We start from the raw sequence: 20523 nt of genomic DNA on the forward strand, positions 1-20523 counted from the left end.
AGCAGGTCTGGAAAAACACCAATGTAGAAGCAAAATTTTGCGTCCGGAGCTGGTCATAACTCAAAATGGTCGTAAGTAAGGACGTTTGTAAGTTGAGGCAAAGGGTTGTTCTCCTATGTGGAGAGGAGATGCTCCCTCCTACTAGATGTCTGTTTAATGATAATGGTTTTTAAAAGTACCTCTGCGCATTTCATCGCAGCATTTAAGTAAAATTAAGAAAAACAAGGACATGTCACCAAGCTGGACTTTAAGATGATGTCTTTGCCAGGTCACATTTAGTCCTGACTAATTCAAACCTCACTGCACATGCAAAAATAAAATATCCTCTGGGTTGATAAATTCTGGCGTAAAGATTGTTTCTCACAGAGAACTCCATGTATGATCTCATCTGTATAATACAATTCTCTCATAATCTTCTAGAGCCTTTCAAAAACTGTAATGAGCACATGTTGAGGGAAACAGGATTGGAAAAAAATACCCAAAAGGAAAACTGCCAGAAGTGACAAGCTGCTTCAGAAATGCAGTGGTATTTGTCCAACTGTAACGGAGCTGTCAGAAAAATATGCCACTCAAAGAAATTGGGGGAGGGAGGGCTACTAAGTCATAAACCTCTTCCTTCACTCTTACAGCCAGTGGGAGCTTTTGCTAGAGGAAGGGAAACCTTTCTTGAGGGAATAGAGTTCATCAGATGTAGCCCCTTCCAGCAGCCAGTATTATCAAGATAGAAAATCACAAAGTCTCTCTTTTAAAAGGAAAACAGCAGAACTTACTGCAATAAAACAGAACTTAAGACAAGTCCGTGGGAGAATTTTAAAAAAAAGTGCAGAAATCTAGCAAGACTAGTAAGTTTGATAAGAATTCAATTTACATTTTGAGACAGAATTTATTTAAATATTCTGTTCACTTTCTGATCATCAGGAAACTTTGTGAGTGTTCAAGCAAAGTTCTGTACTCCCTTTGAGAAGTGAACTTGTATTATTTACTTATTTAAACATGTGTTCTCAGACCAATATCCAAAGTTCTTAGGGAAGAGAACAGTCAATAAAAATAACTTCAGTCCCATAATAAATGAATAGAGCAGGTTAACCAACACAACTTAAGGTTTACCAAGACAAACTACATGGGTTACGAAAGAAGATACAATACTGTATCTTAATTTCTTTTGTAGAGACTGGAAGTCAATAGAGTAAGGCTGTGTTACCATTTCTGAATTTTCATGGTAACAGTTGCACAGCCTGTGTGCACGCACACACATACACACACAGCCAATTTCAGAACTAGAAGAGGATCTACATTGTTCCAGTACTGTTAAAGGAAGCAATAGACCCCATCTATTTTCTCACACTGCTAGATAACAGTCTGATGCGTTGATAGACCCAAGACCCAAATTATAAACAACTTATGTAAAAATATTACCAGGTCTTTGAGCTGGCCAGTACTTGTACAGTGGTGCCCCGCAAGACGGGCGCTCCGTTTAACGACGAAACCACTTGACATTGATGTTTTTGCGATCGCAAAAGCAATCGCAAAACGATGTTCCCTATGGGGGAATTTCACTTTGCGATGATCGGTTCCCTGCTTCGGAACCGATTCTTGCAAAGCGATGATTTTTTAACAGCTGATTGGCGGTTTCAAAATTGCCACTGGGTAAACATATTGGCTGCTCACTGTTTTCTGGGACGGATTCCTCGCTGCACAGGTAGCGAAAATGGCCGTGCTATGGAGGATCTTCGCTGGACGGTGATTTTCCAGCCCATAGGAACACATTAACCGGGTTTTAATGCGTTTCTATGGGCTTTTTAAAATAGCTTTACGACATTTTCGTTCTACAGCGATTTCGCTGGAACGAATTAACGTCGTAATGCGAGGCACCACTGTATCCTAATTTAAGATCAGTGTATCTTTACAATCTTCACTGAAGACCAGAAGATTATTTTCCCAGCCCTACTACCCATACTTTCAAAACAAAGTATTTGAATTGCCTACTTATCCAGGGGGGAAATACAAAACTAAAAAGCAATTAAAACACAAATTTTAATCTAGGAAGTTTAGCTGATAAAGGAGAAATGTTTTCAAATGCCAGAGTGAATAAAATAGTATCTACCTGACATCAAAAAGTGAAGTATAAAAATTATCCCAGGAGAACATCTCTGGGGAAGCTTTTCTGCAACTGGGGTACCACTCCAAAACCATATTCTCCGGTTAGACTATTGGTCACTTCATTGGAGCAGATCCCCTAGAAGCATTTATGTGATGAGTTTTAAAAGTTAATAGTGGTAGAAATGGGGGGGGGGGGGAATGGAACAGAACTGCTAGCTCTCATTCTTATTCATGGGTTTGTTTCATGCTTTCATTTGGCAGAAGACTGTGAGTGGACATTCTTATTATGCGGTAAACTGAATAAGGAATGGAAAGAAAGACAATCATGCCTTTGGAAACGAGCATTCCTTAGCAAGCAGACACTTCAAGATCATGAATGGCTTCACTTATCTCTAAACTGTTAGGCAACTCACAGCCAGAAGTCCTGATCTCGGTAAATTTTGAGCCACTCATTAAATCAGGACCGAAAAAATTCTGCTGATAACAGATTGGATATCATTGTTCCACTGTAAACTGTTTCTGTGACCAAGAGGAAGGAACCAGAAAAAGTCACATCCACCATTGCTTCCATTTCAAAACATCAAGTTTTGTTATCCAATGAAAAAGTACATTTTGCTTTTAGTACACTATATGACCCCTCCAAATGGATTTCTTCCCATGGGGTCACCTCTCAAGTACTTCTTTCTTCAGATTAGACAGAGTGAGCACTTAGTTCTTTTAGTATTTTCTCCTGACATTCTAACTGCAGAGCAAGTACGTACTGACATTCTCCGGAAGATTTCTGCAGGATACCCAGTGTCCTTTCAAAGATAAACAGCCATTATTGTTCATGAAAGTAAAATCTAGCAAACACTGATTATAATGCATCACACCTCACCAACTGCTCCAGAAACTGATCTTGATATGTTTTTCTCCATGTCTGACATTCATCTTATAAGCTTCACCTTGTAATGCTGCTAGAAGCCTCTCCTAGGCAGAATATTTGGACTCGCAAACAGAGCACATGTGCCATGTAACACAACTGATTTTAACTTCCTTTCCTTGTGTACCTGGATGAAACACAGGCATATATTCTCACAGATGAATGCACGGGTTTGTTCCAAGCCCAATCTTGCCACCCAGCAGCCAGCAAATGCAAAACACTGCTGACTGAAAGAAAATGATGGAGCTGCTCTGACTGGGGGGATGTGATCCCTGTATCCAGTCCCATTTCACAATCTGGTTGCAGCATTTTGAACCCATAGAAGTGTCCAAACACTTTCCAAAGGCAGCCTCACATACAGCATAATTACACAGGGAGACGAATTTTTTTAAAAAAAGAAATTGCGATATTCATCACATTTGTGAAATATCCACCCATTCGTTAAAGGAAATATAAAAGAGATTTTGGGAGGAGAAGGGATTTCTTGGTTTAACATGATTCAAATAGAAAAGTGGACAAGGGAATGGAAAAGTAAGGAAGGGAAAAGTAGAAAAATGTCAAAATTTGAAGAGATTATTGAAAAAAGACTGAAATTAGAGGAAAAGGCAGAAAAGGAACTGTAAGTCAAACTGGAAAGGCAACAAATACAACTGGTTCCAGGGACGTTACAGGAGTTGACAGAATGACACGAACTCCCTCTGGCTCTGGATTTTGCCTCAAGGTTAACTCCTGAAGCCTTTTCCATCAGTGGATATAGCCGCAAGGCAGTGGGGAGTTGAAATCGGAGTTTTCCTTCTCCTAGATGGGCTGCCTTCCAAGGCTGACGAGCCCCACCTACCCGGCCTGCTCCCTAATAGTGCGAAGGTAGGGACCAGCTGTCAGTATCATACCAAAGTCTTGGTTACTAAGGTGGATCCTTCCCCAGCACTCAACTGCTGTTGATTTTCCTATAGTGTTGCTCACAGTGGGGGGGAAAAGGGTAAATGTTGGGAAATTGTATGCTTTTACAATGTATATAGCAGACATTGTTTTTGGGCCCAGGTCAGTTTCCAGTAAGGATGATCATTAACCAGCTTTGGTATCTAGGATAATTTCCTGTCTCTGGGTAAATTGTATCAACTTACTTGTGTATTTAAAATGTTATCTGTCTATGTTTACCCTGCTCTGTATTCAGGAATGTTTACCCTGATTGTGTATTTAGGATTTACATGCCCCTGTTTACCGGCCCCTCCGTTTACCCTACTTGTGTACTCAGGATATTAACCGCCTCTGTTTAGAATAGTTTTTGATTAACTTGTTCAAAGGCAGATCCCGATAATAAACGGGGGCGAGGCGACCAGGAGGAGAGTTCTCACTGAACAGCATGCTACAGAGCACGCTGTTTGGTCCATCCGGATCCCGCCCTGCAAACCACACTCGAGTGTCCCGTCTCTTCATTTTCCCCTTGCTGGTCAAGGGGGAGGCTTCATCTACAAATTCCTGCACTGAGGCTTGATCTGCAAGACCCCTACTTCCCCTCATCTTGCAGATCCCAACAGGTAAACAGATGGGGCATTTCTAGTGATGGTTCCATACATCTTGGAGTGCTCCATTAACAAATCCCAAAACACTGATGTTTCAACTAAAATGCTTATGGGCTGAGGATCACAATCAAAATATTAAAGGTTTAAAGAGAACCAAGCTTCATTCCCCACCCTAACCCCTTCCATTCCCAGAGTCTCATGCAAAAGCATCAGAGAAGTCGCTGGACAACCATCATGTGGCCTGGAGAAGTTCCCACTGTTGCCCTGGTATATCCGACTGGCAGATGTTGGTCACAAATCTGCTAGACTGACTTTCTAAGCACAAGCCGTTGACAGAGTGCTGGATGAAGCTGCCTTTCATCTACCAATTCTGATGATAGTGTCATGCCTCCAATTTCATATCTTCTTCAGAGTCATTGTAACTTGTGGTCACTGGTGATTTCCGTGGAGTATAAAAGCAACTGCAACATATGAAGTAACCTCAACTTACGAAGGTCCCTACTTATGAAAATTTCAAGGTACAAAAAGGTCTGGCCGCAAAAGTTTGGTTCGACTTGTGACTGGAGCTTCGACCTACGAAAGGCAGATGCACCAGGGACAGGACACATGAGGGCGGGGGGGGGGGACAGCTTTCAAAGCCCGGCAAGCCAAAAGCCGCTCTGCGCCCGCTGCTGGCTTCCCGACCTCCACGCCTGCTGCTGGCTTTCGGCTTGTCGGGCTTCAAAAGTAGCCCCACTGCCCTCTTGTCTCCTGTCCCCAGTGCTCTCTGCCTCCTGTTCACAGGGACAGGAGACAAGAGGGCAGGGAGTGCAGCTTTCAAAGCCCAGCAAGCTGAAAGCCGCTCTTCATCCGCTGCCGGCTTTCGGCTTCCCAGGTTTCCAAACCCCCTCCGCTGCACTCTGTCTCCCATCCCCATTGCCCTCTGCCTCCTGTCTCCCACGGGGACGGGAGGCAGAGGGCAATGGAGGGGGTTTGGAAACCTGGGAAGCCAAAAGCCTGCAGCGGGCACAGAGTGGCTTTCTGCTTGCCAGGCTTCCAAAGCTGCACCTGCTGCCCTCTGCCTCCCGTCCCCACAGGGACAGGAGGCAGAGAGCAGTGGGGAATAAGGCAGAGGGCAGCGGGTGCAGCTTTGGAAGCCCGGGATTTTTTTCTTTGGCTGGAACGGATTAAATGGTTTCCAATGCATTCCTATGGGAAATGGACTCTCGACCTACGGACTTTTCGACCTGCAGCCACTGTTCCAATATGGATTAATTCCGTAAGTCGAGGGTCCACTGTAGAATTGACTTCCTTGCCTTGGTTGTCTTGTTTGAGGAAAGGTCTTCCTAGGTCTTTTCCTTTTTTCTTTTTTTTTTTTAATGTGTTGATGGCAAGCTGTTTTCCTCTCTCGAAAACATGATGACTCTACCTAAAGTCTCTGCTGGACCAGATATTTATAAAGTTGACAAAAAGTGACATCAGAAAGTGTGGTCAAGGTATTGTTACCCAGTGTGGGGGTGCCATTCCCAAGGTTGCTAAGCCACGTGGGTGTTGTAGAGTACCTGTGCAAACATCAGTCCCGTTCATGGGAGGCAATAAGGCTGCAGCTTTAATGAGAAACTGGAGAACAAACCTTTTCAAGGGAGCCATCGGTGTAACTGGGCGTCTGATCTGCCAGTTTTATGATCAGATTTTGGCTCCACCTGTCATCGATGGTTTTCAGGGATGTCATGTGTTAGCTTCTTAAAGTACCATAAGACACTCCTATTATTATTGTGTTAATGTTCATGCTGGGAAGCAATCTGGTGAGAAAATGTACAAGAGACTCTATTTTAAATGAACAGATAGATACTAAAGCCTCACACAACACAGTTGCCAAGAGGCATAAAGACAAAGAATAAACTATAAAAATATACAGACTTTAAGCTATTTATAAGATTTGACTTTTTAGGAAAGTTTAACATGAGAATTATCAGAGATCAGAGAGCAGCTGGTTGGGGGGGGGGAGAACAGTACCTATATTTTCCACAGACAAGATGATGATACTGCATCGTCTATCCCAGTTCTACGTTTCACAAACCCTCCCCTGCCACTGACCAGATGGCACTGGCTTATCTGGAGCATGGCTCCTCCACAGTGGGGGTGAGATGAGGGGGAAGGAACAAGCATTTCTTGCTTTGCATTCGAGCTTACCACTTTCAGAGAGAAAGTACAACAGTAACAGCCGCCTCAATATACTGTAATGGTGTGGGCAACGGTACCCCTCAAAGTGTATTTGCACTACATTTCCCGTAGCCTCTTATCTTCCTTAATGCTCGACAGAGTTTTTGGAAGTTACAGGGAAAATGATGATGATGATGATGATGATGATTCAAAAACACCAGGCATAATCAATCAAAATTATAAAAACATTGACTGGTATTCTATAACAGATACAAGGTTTAACCAAAAAACCAAGTATCTATTAAACATAGGTGCAGTATGTATGCTGTTCCTAATGTTGCCAATTTTTGTAGTTCTGATCGTGTTATTTCTGGGATCTACAACTGTTTATAGTATGTATGTGTGACATTTCTTGATGTTGTTCCCAAAGCCCCAATGAGTACGAGGACTACCGAAATGTGTTTCATCCACAAGTGAGATGTTTCAATTGCCAGGTCTCTGTACTTTTTAAAGTTTTTCCAATTCTTTATTTTTCAACTCTGGCACCCCCTGGAATTGCAATGTCAATGATTCAGAAATTTCTTCATTCGATTATTACTAAGTCTGGTACGTTATGTTCAAGATGTCTATCAATTTGCATCCGGAAATCCCACAAGATTTTAACTTCCTCATTTTCTGAGACCTTCTCTACTTGATGTTCCCATGGGTTTTTGGAGGCTGGCAAGTTATATTTTTTTGCATAATGACCAGTGTACTAATTTGCCAAGTCCATCATGTCTAATTTTGTAATCTGTTTGTGCAATCTTTGGACAATCACAGATGAGGTGTGACAGTTTCATCTTTTTTTTGGCAGAGTCGACATCTGTTAGAACTACTTTCTTGGATCTTAACTTTCATCACGTTGGTTTGGAGTGCTTGTTTTTCTGCAGCAAAAATCAAGCCTTCAGTTTCTTTCTTAATGGTCGGTTTTAGCCATGCCCATGTTGAATTATGAACATACTTTCCATCAATATTTCTCAGGTGTTCTCCAAGTAGTGGTTCATTTTAATAGTTGTTTATTTTTAAATTGCTGTTTCTTATACTGAGCCTTTGTTTCTGTTGTGCTCAAAATATTCTCCATTTTCACCGCATAAGTAATTTTATTCTGCTTCTATTTATAATCCTTTCCCCCCTCCTCTGCTACCTGCTGTATTTGCAGTAATCCATGGTCTCAGATTTTTTCTGGTAAGTATAATCTGTCCATATCAGTTTTTGGATGTAGTGTGTAATGCATGCTCATTAATTTCTGTGTTTTCTGATTCAATTCTTCTAATTCGCTTCGAATTATTATTATTATTATTATTATTATTATTATTATTATTATTATTATTATTATTATTATTATTATTATTATTATTATTATTATTATTATTATTATTATTATTATTATTATTATTTAAAAAATCTGGAAAACCACAGCCGGCAACACTAGCAGTCAGAGCAGATTTGCTATTTTGTTACTCTGTTGTTTTATGTTATTTGTTGTAAACCACCCAGATTGGACCTGGCTACCAAATATATACACATCAAATAAATAAATAAATAAATAAATAAATAAATAAATAAATAAATAAATAAATAAATAAATAAATAAATAAATAAATAAATAAATAAATAAATAAAATAACATAAAATAAATAAATAAATAAATAATCGATTGATTTAAATCAGCTTAAAAAAATTAGTTTTAAAATGTATTTTTATTTCAATTATTATTTAAATGAATTTGATTTTAAAAATGATTGCTTTTCATCCACCCTGCTAGCAATACAAGAATTTTCTATAAAGCTAGACTCTCAATGACTACCCCAAATCTAAAAAGATCCTTCACTCACAAAAATAATAACCAAAAAATTACTCCAGAAAACTAAGTGATTTACATTTTTGCAGTTCATTTCTCAGTCAGACTAGAGAAAGTGGGAAGTCGTCCAAGACCATGGACATGAAGCAACTGCTGTGAGGGAAAAGAAAAGGAGGTTTATCTTCATAATAACTGGGAGGACTTGACAGGTATATTTATAGTTGGCTGGTACAGGGTGCCTGTAGGTAGCCAGCAGCAAAATGACTCACTGTCCTCCTCCCCACTTAAGTGCAGCAAAAATAGCTCAGAGTGTATATAATTAACTGATTCTGGGAATCCATCTTGTTCTTATGTACTGATTCATATGGAAACAGTATCCTCATTCATGCCAACATTCTTCCAATTCAGACATTTTAAGAAATGGATATACTCTATAAAAATATATTTATATCCCACTTTTCCTTCAAAAACACCATGATGCTTCTTCCTACCTACAGCTGAGATATAGCAAGCAGCTCAAGATCAGGCAAAAAAAATGACGGTTCACAATCACACGGGACAAGGCTGAGGCGACCAGATCGCACACAAAGGAATCCAACTACAAATTTCAAGTTAGTACAATTGCATGCAGCAGATGACACAAAGAGGACTAGAGGTTGCCCCTATAGAGTGTCTGAGTTGCTATTCTCAATGAGGTTATGTCTCCACATATAAAGAAACAGAGCCAGGCACATTATTACAGTGGTGCCTCGACTTACAAATATCCCGGCATATGACCATTTTGAGTTGCGACCAGCTCTGGCTGCAAAATTTTGCTTCAACTTCCGGCGGGAGCTTCGAGTTGCAAACAAAAGAGGCGGGGGAAAAGGTGGGGAGTTCAAATTAGAGGGCTAACCGTTGGTCGGCGAAGAGCTTCCTTGTAGCTCTTTCGCCCCAACTGTTAGTGTGCGCCTGTTTGCAGAGAGGCTTTGGACTGCCTGGTGCTGCTTTCTGCTTCTGAGTGAGCACATTTACAGGGTTTTGCAGGGAGGGTTTGGGTTGGGGGGGGTTATGTATCTGTGCTGTGCTTTTGTGTGTGTGTTTTCCCAGCTCCATCGCATTCCGATGGAGCTGGCTGTGGGGGGGGGTTGATTTTTTCCTCCCAACCCCATGACGTTCCAATGGGACTGGCTGTGTGTGGGGAGGATGGTGGTTATTTTTTTCCCCAGCCCCATGGCGTTCCAATGGGACTTGGAGTAGGGTTTTTTGATTTTTTTTCTCTCCCTAGAACGGATTAATCATGTTCCAATGCATTCCTATGGGAAATGGTGCTTCGACTTACGAACATTTCATGTTATGCCCATCTTCTGGAACAGATTATGGTTGTAAGTCAAGGCACCACTGTATTTTAAATTCCAAGTCTCCATCAACTCTCCCCATAACTAGCTTGAATATCTGAATCACAAGGATACTACCAGTGAAGAAAAAGCATGGGACCAGCTAGCAGTATAGCTCAATGAAGATCACTTTTCATGTAGAGAACTTTTCTACTACCCTGTTTCCCAAAAAATAAGACCTAACCTGAAAATAAGCCCTAGCATGTTTTTTCAGGATGCTTGTAATATAAACCCTATGCCAAAAATAAGCCCCCGTTAGGTGAAACCCCACCCTCCACCATTGTGCCACATTGTGCAGCAACCAGAAGATGATATGACGGTAAAATAAAACATCCCCTAAAAATGAGCCCTAATGCGTTTTTTGGAGCAAAAATTAATATAAGACCCTGTCTTATTTCCGGGGAAACACGGTAAAATATACTGTGACAAACTTAGTACCTTTAAATAGTGTGTTAGTGTTATATAGTGGACAAAAACCTAGAGAAGGAAGAAAATTTTTAAACTTCTCTTGACTTGAGTGCAAATACGCTTTAAAGGGCAAAAACATAAGGTAGGTAACAAAACAGGAGCAATGGATTCCAAGGTAAATTTTATCATCGGAAGACATAGTGTTTCTCAAACTGTGCACCGTGGCTCCGTGGGGCATCAGGAAATACACCCAGGATACCACAGAATCCTCTCACCTTTCTTGAGAAGTCAGGTCACAAGTGAACCTCCATTAAGCCACCTGTATATACTGTATAGCAGTGGTCCCCAACCTTGGGCCTCCAGATGTTCTTGGACTTCAACTCCCAGATGTGTTAGTGAAGGCTTCTGGGAATTGCAGTCCAAGAACATCTGGAGGCCCAAGGTTGGGGACCACTGCTGTATAGCATAGCTTCTGGTTCCATTTAGTGGTCAGTCCTGGTAAAACACCTTCAGAAAGGGTATTCATGCTTTTTTAAAATTTTCATTATTTTATTTTTTCAGGCACTGGATAAGTGAAGCTGCAGTTACTGATCTCATGGATATGGCCGTCCTACTACACTCAGGAGCTGAAGCCAGTGGCCAGAATGTAAAGAGAGCAAAAAAGTTAAAAAAAAAAAGTTTGGGAACCAATGGTATATATGAAGATTTGGAAATGAATCAGAAGACTAAATTCAAGCAGCAGAAAAAGAACAAAAATGCTATACAGGATTAGCCTCAGAGAAGATGTCAGATGAACTACACAAATATCCTTGTGAAAGTGATCACAACAGAATTGTAGAAAAGTACAACCTGTTCTAATGCCAACAGGTAAAGAATTATCAAAGAAAGGAAAAAAGGGGGAAAACATACATGATGAATATTTTCCACTACTGGAACAGGACCAAGGCTTCAAAACAACAAGAGGGGATGTCTGATCCATTATTTAAAGTCCCAGTTAGGGTTTTTTTTAAAGAAAAACTATGACATCCTCAACCATTTTCATTCCACTCTTCATTATGAATTTACATTCCTTACCATCACAACTACTTTCATTTAAGTATATGCTGAGGAGCTACTGGAAACAGAATGCTATGTCGCATGTCAGGTTGTTTTTTATGTAACAATGTGACTCACATAAGAACACAAAAGTCACATAAGTCACAAAACGCACAATTATAGTGAATTGCATATTAGATAAGGGGAACCTGTTATTGCTCTTACATGCTCCACGGCGACCCTATGAATGAGAGATCGCCAAAATGTCCTGTCCTCAACAGTCATGTTCAGGTCTTCTAAGCTCAAGCCTGTGGCTTCCTTTAGGGAGTCAGTCCATCTTGTACTGTATTTGGTCTTCCTCTTTTCCTGTTGCCTTCCACCTTTCCCAGCATTATTGTCTTTTCCAAAGAATCCTGCCTTCTCATGATGTGTTCAAAGTATGACAAACTCACTTCCATCATTTTTGCCTCCAGTTCAGGTTTGACTTGGTCCAGGGCCCGCTTGTTTGTCTTTCTGGCAGGGAGGGATATCTGCAGAGCTCTCCTCCAGCACTATATTTAAAGCAAATCAATTTTCTTCCTGTCAGTATTCTTCACTGTCCAGCTTTCACACCCATACATAATAAATGGGAGTATAATGTGGATGATCTCAGCTTTGGTTTACAGTAACATATCCTTATACTTAATTATATTTTCTAATTCCCTCATTGCTGCCTTTTCCAGTCTAAGTCTAAGTCTTGATTTGATGGATGCAGTCTCCATTTGGATTTGTTATGTTGTGGGTCCAGACAGAACAATGCTTCAATATATGGTTATTTACTCCAAAGACGACATGACATACACAAGACACACATTCAAGAAATACCCGTAACTCCACCACCCCCAATCAACCCTCTAGGCATCAGTTCATTACAAGGTCCACCTGTCTCCTACAGCTGTCAGAACACTCCATTAAAGTGCCCAACACACTTCAGGATTGATGACTGAACCAAGGTATACAAAATCTTCAATAATTTCAATTTCTTCATTGACAACAAAAAAGCTGTGTAGTTCTTCTGCAGTCATGTTTTTTAATCTTCTTAATGTTCAACTGCAGTCCCTTCTTTTAGCACTTCCTTCTTTCACTTTCCCTAAAAGTTGTTTCAAGTCATTGCTGCTTTCTCCCAGTAAGAGGGTGTCATCTGCATATCCGGGATTACTGATCTTTCTCCCACCAATGTTCACTTCTCCTTCATATGAATCAATTCCTGCTTTCAATATACTGTATATTCCAAATATAGATTGAACAGATAAATTCAAGGTCATGGTGCTCACCTACAAAGTTCTCCATGGTTTTGGACCCTGTTACTTGGCAGCCTTTCCTCAAGATCATCCACCTGCACCTCTGGATCCACACAGGCAACACTCTTCCAAGTGACCACACCAAACGAGGCCAAGAATTCATCAACAAGAAATCAACTAGCAGTCAAGCTGTGCCTGGCCCTCTCTCTGCCCACCTTCAAGAGCTGGCTGAAAACAGACCTCTTTAGAGATATGTTTGACAGCAACTTCCCATGATTTTTCTACAATTGCCCTGCCATTTTATCATTTTATTATGAAGTGCTGCAAAGTCTTGGCATCTGCACTTGAAAGTTTTACTTTACTTTGTCTTATTACATTGTTTGATTTGCTGTTTGTTAGTAATTGTTCAATTTTAGCTTATCAACCACCCAGAATAGTGCATTGCATGAATATATATTGCATAAATTAAATTGTATAAATTAATTTATATTGTATGAATTAAATAAATAAACAAGACAGGATAAAATGCACCCTCATCTGACAACTTTGCTATAGGAAACCATTCTTCCTCCCCATGTTCCATCCCAATAGTAGCTTCTTCTCCACAATACAGGTTACACATCAGCACAACCAAGTGCTGAGACATACCCCATTTCTTTCAGATAGTTTCTCATGATCTACACTGTCAAAAGCTTTGCTGTAGTCTATAAAGCATAAAGTTATCTTCTGAAATTCTCTGGTATATTCCAGCAGCCAGCAGATATTTGCAATATGATCTAGAATGCCTCTTCCTTTCAGAATCCTTGAACACCCGCCATTTCTCACTCCATATAAGATGAAAGCCTTTGCTGCAACATTTCGAACATCCCTTTGCATATCAAATTAAAGCAATGGCCGGATAATTACTGCACTCCTTGGCATTTTCATTCTTTTGGACTGCAATATATGTTGAACAGTTCAAATCTGTGGGAATCTGTTTTGTTGTCCATATTTGTTAGAAGTTTCTTATTAGGATATTGTCAGATTCAGTCTCTGTGTCTTGAAATGGTTCTGTCAGTATCCCATCTACCCACGGCAATTTATTTCTTCTTAATGCTTTTAGAGAAGCATTCATTTCACTTTCTAAAATTATAGGCTCTTCACCATATGACTCATCTTCAAAGGAGTCTATTACTAGGACAAGTCTAGCTGGACCATCTGGAAGTCTTTTAATAGACTTTGAAGCAAAGTCAAAGAATAAGCAAGTAAAATACAGCTACTTCGATACAGGTCAAATCTTTTGTGGCTGGGGAGAATCAATGCATCACTTATGTGCATGCAATTTATGTTGCATCATGTGTACAAAAGAAGATCTTGCAAATGGCTGAGATAATGCTGTTGAAGTAGCCCGTTTCTGGTCAAAAATAGTCTAAATATCCTAACATTTTAATTTTTTTAAATGCTACCTATATTTCATATGCATCTATAATTTTACATTGTGCAATGATCTGCTACAAATAAAGAAAATAAAAATGAGTTATCATGCAGGAGGTTTGCAGAACACACACAACCATGGTTTCCTGGTACACCTGAAACCGTATTCTATAGGTTGCTGCAGACCAGGAACTAAATAAACACTTCTAAGGAAGGAAGGGGCATTTAAAAACAGGACTTATTCATGCATTACCAAACCACAGCTTAATATTGTATATGAGGTTGCAGAAATATTGCTTAACTTCATGATTAGCTAGAAAATAGAATTGTCTTATTGCAGCTACAGCACTCTATTAGACTACACTGATCAAATCTTAGACATCTGAACTATAGAGCTATAATACCTTGCTCATTCACTTCGCCTGTCAAAACAAATACTAGTTATTGTGCTATAGGCAACAGCACACACAATTTCCAAGATCATAGTTTTCCAAATGACTCACACAATACAGACCATTTGTTAAGATTATTGTGCAAGTGACTTGCAGGGCAAGAGTGCACAGAGTATCCTGCAGTTTACACATTTTGCAGTATGTAAAACTCATTCCCAACAATGGTCCTCTTGAGAAGAAAGGTGGGGCATAAATATTTTTAAATAAGTAAGTAAATAAATAAGTAAAGTGTAGCTCAGTTTACAGGGATGGTATATAAATGCTTTAAATAAATAATAAACCAGTTATTTTGGGTGCAGCCCTCTCCTTACAAGGGAGTAAGCTCTGTTAAGCACACTGGAACTTGCTCAGAAGTGAGTAAACATGCATCTGATATTAATCATTGTTAATCATATTCATTCCTTGTTACTCTTTGTCTTCCTTCCCCCTTCCACAATCAAAGTCTGGTAGCCTGACAGCAGAAAATAACCAACACAATGCCAGTACAGACTAGGGGCAGTGAAACATACACTGAAATCCCCACTCAGCTAAGTTCACCAGTTGATCTGGGGTCAATCACTCGCTGTCAGTCTGTGATGTTGTTGCTGTTTTTATGAGACATCAAGTCACACCCAGCTTATGGTAACCCCAACACGGTTTTCAAGGTATGTGATGTTCAAGGAGTGGCTTCACTAGTGCCACCTCCACCCGCAACCCCCATTCCATTACCAAGTGGGGATTTGAACCCTGGTCTCTAGCCTGTCAAGGTATCCACTACATCACACTGGTTTTCTCAGTCTAGTCCATCTCAAAGGACTATTATGAAGATAAAAATGGGTTGTCAGGAATCTCAGACATGCCACTGCAAATTATTTGGAAAAGAGGTAATAAAGCTGAAAGCTAGATTAAAAGCTCCTTGAAAGCAGGATTTTTATTTTGTGCACAGAACTGCAGAGAAAAACACAGATGGGTTAGCACAGGGTAGAAAAAGAACTGCTGGTACTTCTCAGCGCAATTTGCAGTGGACCTTCAAGAAGCTCAAATTCCCCCCCAAAAAAATCAATTTAAGAAAATTGATAATAAAAAAGTATCTCTCCCCCTCTGCATCCTATCTTTTATATATTCAGAAGGTGTGTTATAAAGTTGCTGGCACAATAAAGGAGAACCATTTGTATGTGAATAGACTAGTTTGGGCCCTGAAAGCAAATGGCAAAGACAGACATGGCACTTTTGAGACATCATATGCCTTTGTTCTTATTTGTAGAGAAAACCTCACTGTGCCATCATTTCACAAATAGCCTTGATTGGTAGATGTCAGTGTCCCAGTGGAAACAATACAGAAGCATGCTCACTCCTAGAACACACATTATCATCAGATTCTCATAGTTACTCACTGCAAAATGCAGAGGGGAAGTTGTTTTTTTATCAACGAGAGTTTTGTTTAATTAAAAATCATGCAGAACTCTAAACCATTAGATATGGTCACAGTGGGAAAATGTCACCTTACCTCTTTGCAATTCTTCTGTTCAAGATATGGTACTAATAACCTACCCAAGCACAGGAGGATATGGGGTTAAGACAGCTGTATTCTCCTGCTCCCAGACCATCCTACACTACCATTCAACCCTTGTTCTCCTCTGCATCCTAACCTCCTACTCAAGTTGCTTGTACATTGTTCTCCAAAAACAACCAGCTCCCCTTATGTCAAGTGCAATCCTCAATCTGTGAAAGCTCGCATATTCAATTTGAGCTCTATTCATATTTTTCTTTTCCTGTAAATGAATTACTAGATTCCTTAACACCTTTAAATTGCCAGACAATTCTTTGGAAGGGCAGAGAACGCTTCCCCATACAATCAGCTATTCAGAAGGTGTGTTTGCTTTATTAAACACTTCAGCTCCCTCCAGAATGATCACAGAACAGACAGTGGTAAGAGATCAACTTCAGCAAGAAGTGGTGTTTGTCATGTAGCAGCCATGCCCAGCTTTAGCTGAAGTGACTTGCTGCAGCATCCAGCGTGCCAGGCACCCACTCCAACGGATGCAATACTCCAGATTGATTCTGACAGTTTTGAAACAGAGCAGCCAGATTCCCACTGCCCTATAATGTCTGCAGAGCACATCAGGACACAAAAGCAAGGAATAACCAGAGGTCCTCTTGTCTCTAAGCCATTTTTTTTCTGGCTGGTTCCCAGAATAGCTAGGCTTATAACAGGGCACGCACACCACCTATAAAACCAGAATATTTATTAGGTTCTTTACTGAGGACACAGATCTAGCAAAGAAAGCCATTTCTTCCTTTTCTGCGAGTTTAAGAGATCAGTGTAGCGTAGGAGGATCCTCTTCCAGGGGAGCAGCTGTTCTCCAAAATCCCCTCCAGCAGTTTAAGATCCAGCAAACTTTTAAAACAAGATGTTAACTCTCCCCATTCCACACACCCACCCGATGCAAACCCTCCCCGCCCCAAACCCTGCGCCTTGGCTTAGGCGGAGACGAACTGGTGGGTCCGAGTCAACCCGTACAGCCTTGCTTTTGTACAGAGTCAACGCACGGCTGGAAGAAAAGAAAAGAAAAGGCAGGCGCAGGCGGTATGAACTTCCTGCCTGGCTCGCTAGGAAGTTACTGGATATGCACAGGGAAGGGTATTCCAATTACAACATCCCTCGCCGAGGATTCAGCCGGGAAAGGAGGGGACCACACAGAAGTAGCTGCAGGGAGACGGCGAGGGGAGCCCGCGGCTCCCTCCAACACCCACGCCCCGCGCCCCCTTTCCCGGGGGAGCCAGGTGCCTGGGAAGAGCCCCCCCCCCAACAGCAACTCCACCGAGACAAATGCAGCCGAGGCAAAAGGGATTTCCAGCGCCTTCGTCCAGCTCGAAACGACCCCCCCGGCTCTCCCCCTGCACACACACACACACACACACACACCCGCACGCTCACTCACATAATGCTTGTTGGGAATTCGCCTCTTCTGCACGTCCAGCACCTTCACCTCCAAGATACTCTTCCGGGGCATCGCGTTGGGTCCTTTGCAAACCCCAACCCTTGGAAGCAAAGATTTAAAAAAGCAAACCGTGCAAATCTGGAACTGTAGGGGAAAAAAAGAAAAAGGGGGGGAGGAGGGAAGGGCGAAAAGACTCCCCCGATCTCCTCTGCGGGGGTCGGGGGGGGGGTGCAGCCAAAGCTCCGACCGAACGGGACAAAGTTTTCCGAGGAGGAATGGCAAAGAACCACAGAGGCTGTGCACGACTTAGGAGTCCAGGCGAGCGGTCCGGGTCGCCAGCGCCCTCGGCGTCTGCTGTTGCTGTTGCTGTTCTTCCTCTTTCTTTCTTTCTCCCTCCCCCCACCCCCGGTCTACCCCCTTCCCCTTCTCCTTCTCTCTCTCTCTCTCTCTCTCTCTCTGTGTGTGTCTTTCCCTTCCAGAGTTTGCAGATGCGGGCGGACTCCTCCCAGCCCATCCCTGCCAAAGCAGCCTATCCCACTCCGGCACAGGCAGGGTGGCTATTAGGCACGCTCCGCTCCAAACCCCGCTCCTCGGGTTCTTAAAGGGCCACGAGCACCCGTAGCCCCGCTCAGACAAAACCGACAACACGTACACGAACACGCGCGCAACAGCAGAAGGCCAGCTTAGCCGCTTCTGCTGGCTCCCTTCCTTCCTTCCTTCCTCGCTCGCTCTCTTCGCCTCCTCCGACAAGCCACCCACCCCAAAGGGTTTTGCCTGCGCACTGAGCCGGGAGAGAGCGCAACTTAAGAGCAGCACCGATCCTACCTCTAGACCGAGCCAGCAAAATCAAGGCGGCTGCCCATTTGGTGGTTTCCTCTGATGCGAACAACTGAAATATATGGAAGGGGGAGGGGAGAACGCGACCCCAATTGCCATCGAGGTACAGGGACTACTAAAACAAGAGACACAATGGTTACACACCCAAATAGGGCACGTTACTCTTCCTTTGTGGTCACTGCATAATCACTGTGGGGATCCGAGAGTGTAAAATGAAAAGTAAGGGCATGGGGGGGGGGGAGGGAGCAATGTAGGTTTTCATCAATAATACGAGTGCGGGTTCCTCCTGTATTGAGAGACTATTTTAACCTCCATTTGACCCTGGCTGCCCGCCCTTCTTTGAGAAAGGCGGGAAAGGAGGAACAGTGAGGTGGCATTTGCAAGCTGGGGTCAAATTCAAACGTCGCCTTTCCAACGAGAGCGCTAATGAGCGCCTCTGAAATGGCAACCCATTAAAACGCAGTTTTGAGTCTGCCCGCGAGAGAGACGGCGAGGGGATTTGTTTCCGAGACAGGGTGACGGCGACCTTCCAGTCTCAGAGAAATAAAAGCACCAGTCTCCAGTCTTCCTCTCATCTCTCTAAAAATAAATAAATGAAAATGGGACGGCTCTGTCCTCCAAACTCCCTTCCTCTCCTCAGTGGGGAAGGAACTGCGGGGGGGCATGCAGATTTTGACTCCTGAAAACAGGTTGGCCAGAGGCCTGCAGGAAGAGCAGGGCCTTTGCTTCGCTAACCTGGCGGTTCACACATTCACCTTTAAAGAGTCGACCCTGTTGCCCTTCTACTGCTGGAAGGTGCTGTGGGCATTTGGCCAGGAAAGAAAGGGTGAGGGTGTCCATGGACAATTGCCCTGCTTCCATCCTTGAACTGAGTGGAAGGCCCAAGACTTCCATTTGCAACTCTCACGAGATTTCCTAGCAGGAGAAGGCCTCCGTCTAGAACAGATATGGACAAAATTGTTGTCCATCTGGGTTTTTTTCTCTCTCACACTTCAACTCCTATACCGTTGATTACAGTGAGCAAGGCTAGTGGGAGTTGTCGGCCCATCATCAAGTCCATATTCATAGGGAAGGCCGCCCCACTAACATTCCTAATGCAGAAACATCCCAATATCTTTCATGCTTGTTGTACATTTATTAGGGACCACTCGCCACTCCTCCTTCACAACTCTAAACCTCAGGCAGTGGAACAGGGGCTGATCGGAGTTGAGGGAGGAGGGGACCCATCTGTTGAGGAATAGCCTAGGGTTCTTCTCCAAATGCTCCATGCCACACTCTCCCAGACTTCTCCAAGTTTGCATCCTTTCTTTGGAAGGAGGAGGCACAGGTGAACTCTTGAGAAGGCCTTGACCAAACCAGCACACCCTACTAGGAGAGGCTGCTCCGGTGGAACAGCAGCCAGCCAGGACTGCTCACCCAGCTTTTCTGCTGCACTGTGGCTGCTCCCGGTTGCTCCCTGGAGCCTCATAACTGTGAGCTTTCCTGTACTGTATCTCTTGACAGCAATCTGGGCTGAGCTCAAGGCTTTGTGACCGACTCAGCATCTCTCTGCCAGGTTGTCCCAGCCCAAACCTCTCCCAACTTGCATCACTTATTTGGAGCTGAGGGAGATAAGACGAGCTCCGGGAAGGCAGTGCCAGGGGGAGACAGGCTCACCACCACCAAAGAAAAGGGGGGTCACCCGTTTGTAGGATGGCAGAAGGCAATGACCTGTCCTCTTGTCTGGAAAGGGTAGAGAACAAGGAGGACTGTATCACAGCGGGTCTGCCTCAGTTCTGTCTGTTTTTAACTACGGCTAGAATCACTGGAAGGACAGATCCAGAAGCTGAGGCTCCATTACTTTGGCCATCTGATGAGAAAGAAAAGACTCCTTGGAAAAGCCCCTGATGCTGGGAAAGTGTGAAGGCAAGAGGAGAAGGGGACGACAGAGGACGAGATGGTTGGACAGTGTCTGCGAAGCAACCAACATGAATCTGACCCAGCTCCGGGAGGCAGTGGAAGACAGGAGGGCCTGGCGTGCTCTGGTCCATGGGATCACGAAGAGTAGGACACGACTTAACAACAAGAATTGCAAATGGTTGCCTGCTTGTGATAAATGAGTTAGGAGAAGAGTAAGGGGATGAACCACTAAATCCATTCTTGGCAGGGCAAGATAGGTAGAGGGCAGTCGTGGCAATGCTAGGCAAAAGGGCTAACAATCAAGTATGGTATTGATTTTCTCTAACCGGGTTTGCCATTTGAAATAGCCCCGATTGCCTTGACACCAGGCCTCCT

General features: G+C 42.8%; 1 protein-coding gene and 1 long non-coding RNA gene across 8 annotated transcripts in view; one reads left to right on the forward strand and one right to left on the reverse strand.

Moving 5' to 3' along the window:
• Positions 1-20523, reverse strand: part of SH3PXD2B (SH3 and PX domains 2B) — a 182688-nt gene that overhangs the window by 141128 nt on the left and 21037 nt on the right. For 2 of the 7 annotated variants that reach the window (XM_020806927.3, XM_020806909.3), the window contains exon 1: positions 17413-18144. The exons of the other annotated variants lie outside the window; for them this stretch is intronic. In XM_020806927.3, the coding sequence (XP_020662586.3) occupies positions 17413-17484 (72 nt within the window). In that variant the 5' untranslated portion in view covers positions 17485-18144. Of the gene's footprint in view, positions 1-17412; positions 18145-20523 lie in introns of those variants that run through there. 7 annotated transcript variants of the gene reach the window in all.
• LOC144586856 (uncharacterized) lies at positions 8393-14047 on the forward strand. The gene is made up of 2 exons (XR_013541921.1): positions 8393-10652; positions 10781-14047. It is a non-coding gene; the product is annotated as an uncharacterized LOC144586856 (long non-coding RNA).

Source organism: Pogona vitticeps, chromosome 2 (assembly GCF_051106095.1).
Source record: "Pogona vitticeps strain Pit_001003342236 chromosome 2, PviZW2.1, whole genome shotgun sequence".
NCBI lineage: Eukaryota > Metazoa > Chordata > Lepidosauria > Squamata > Agamidae > Pogona > Pogona vitticeps.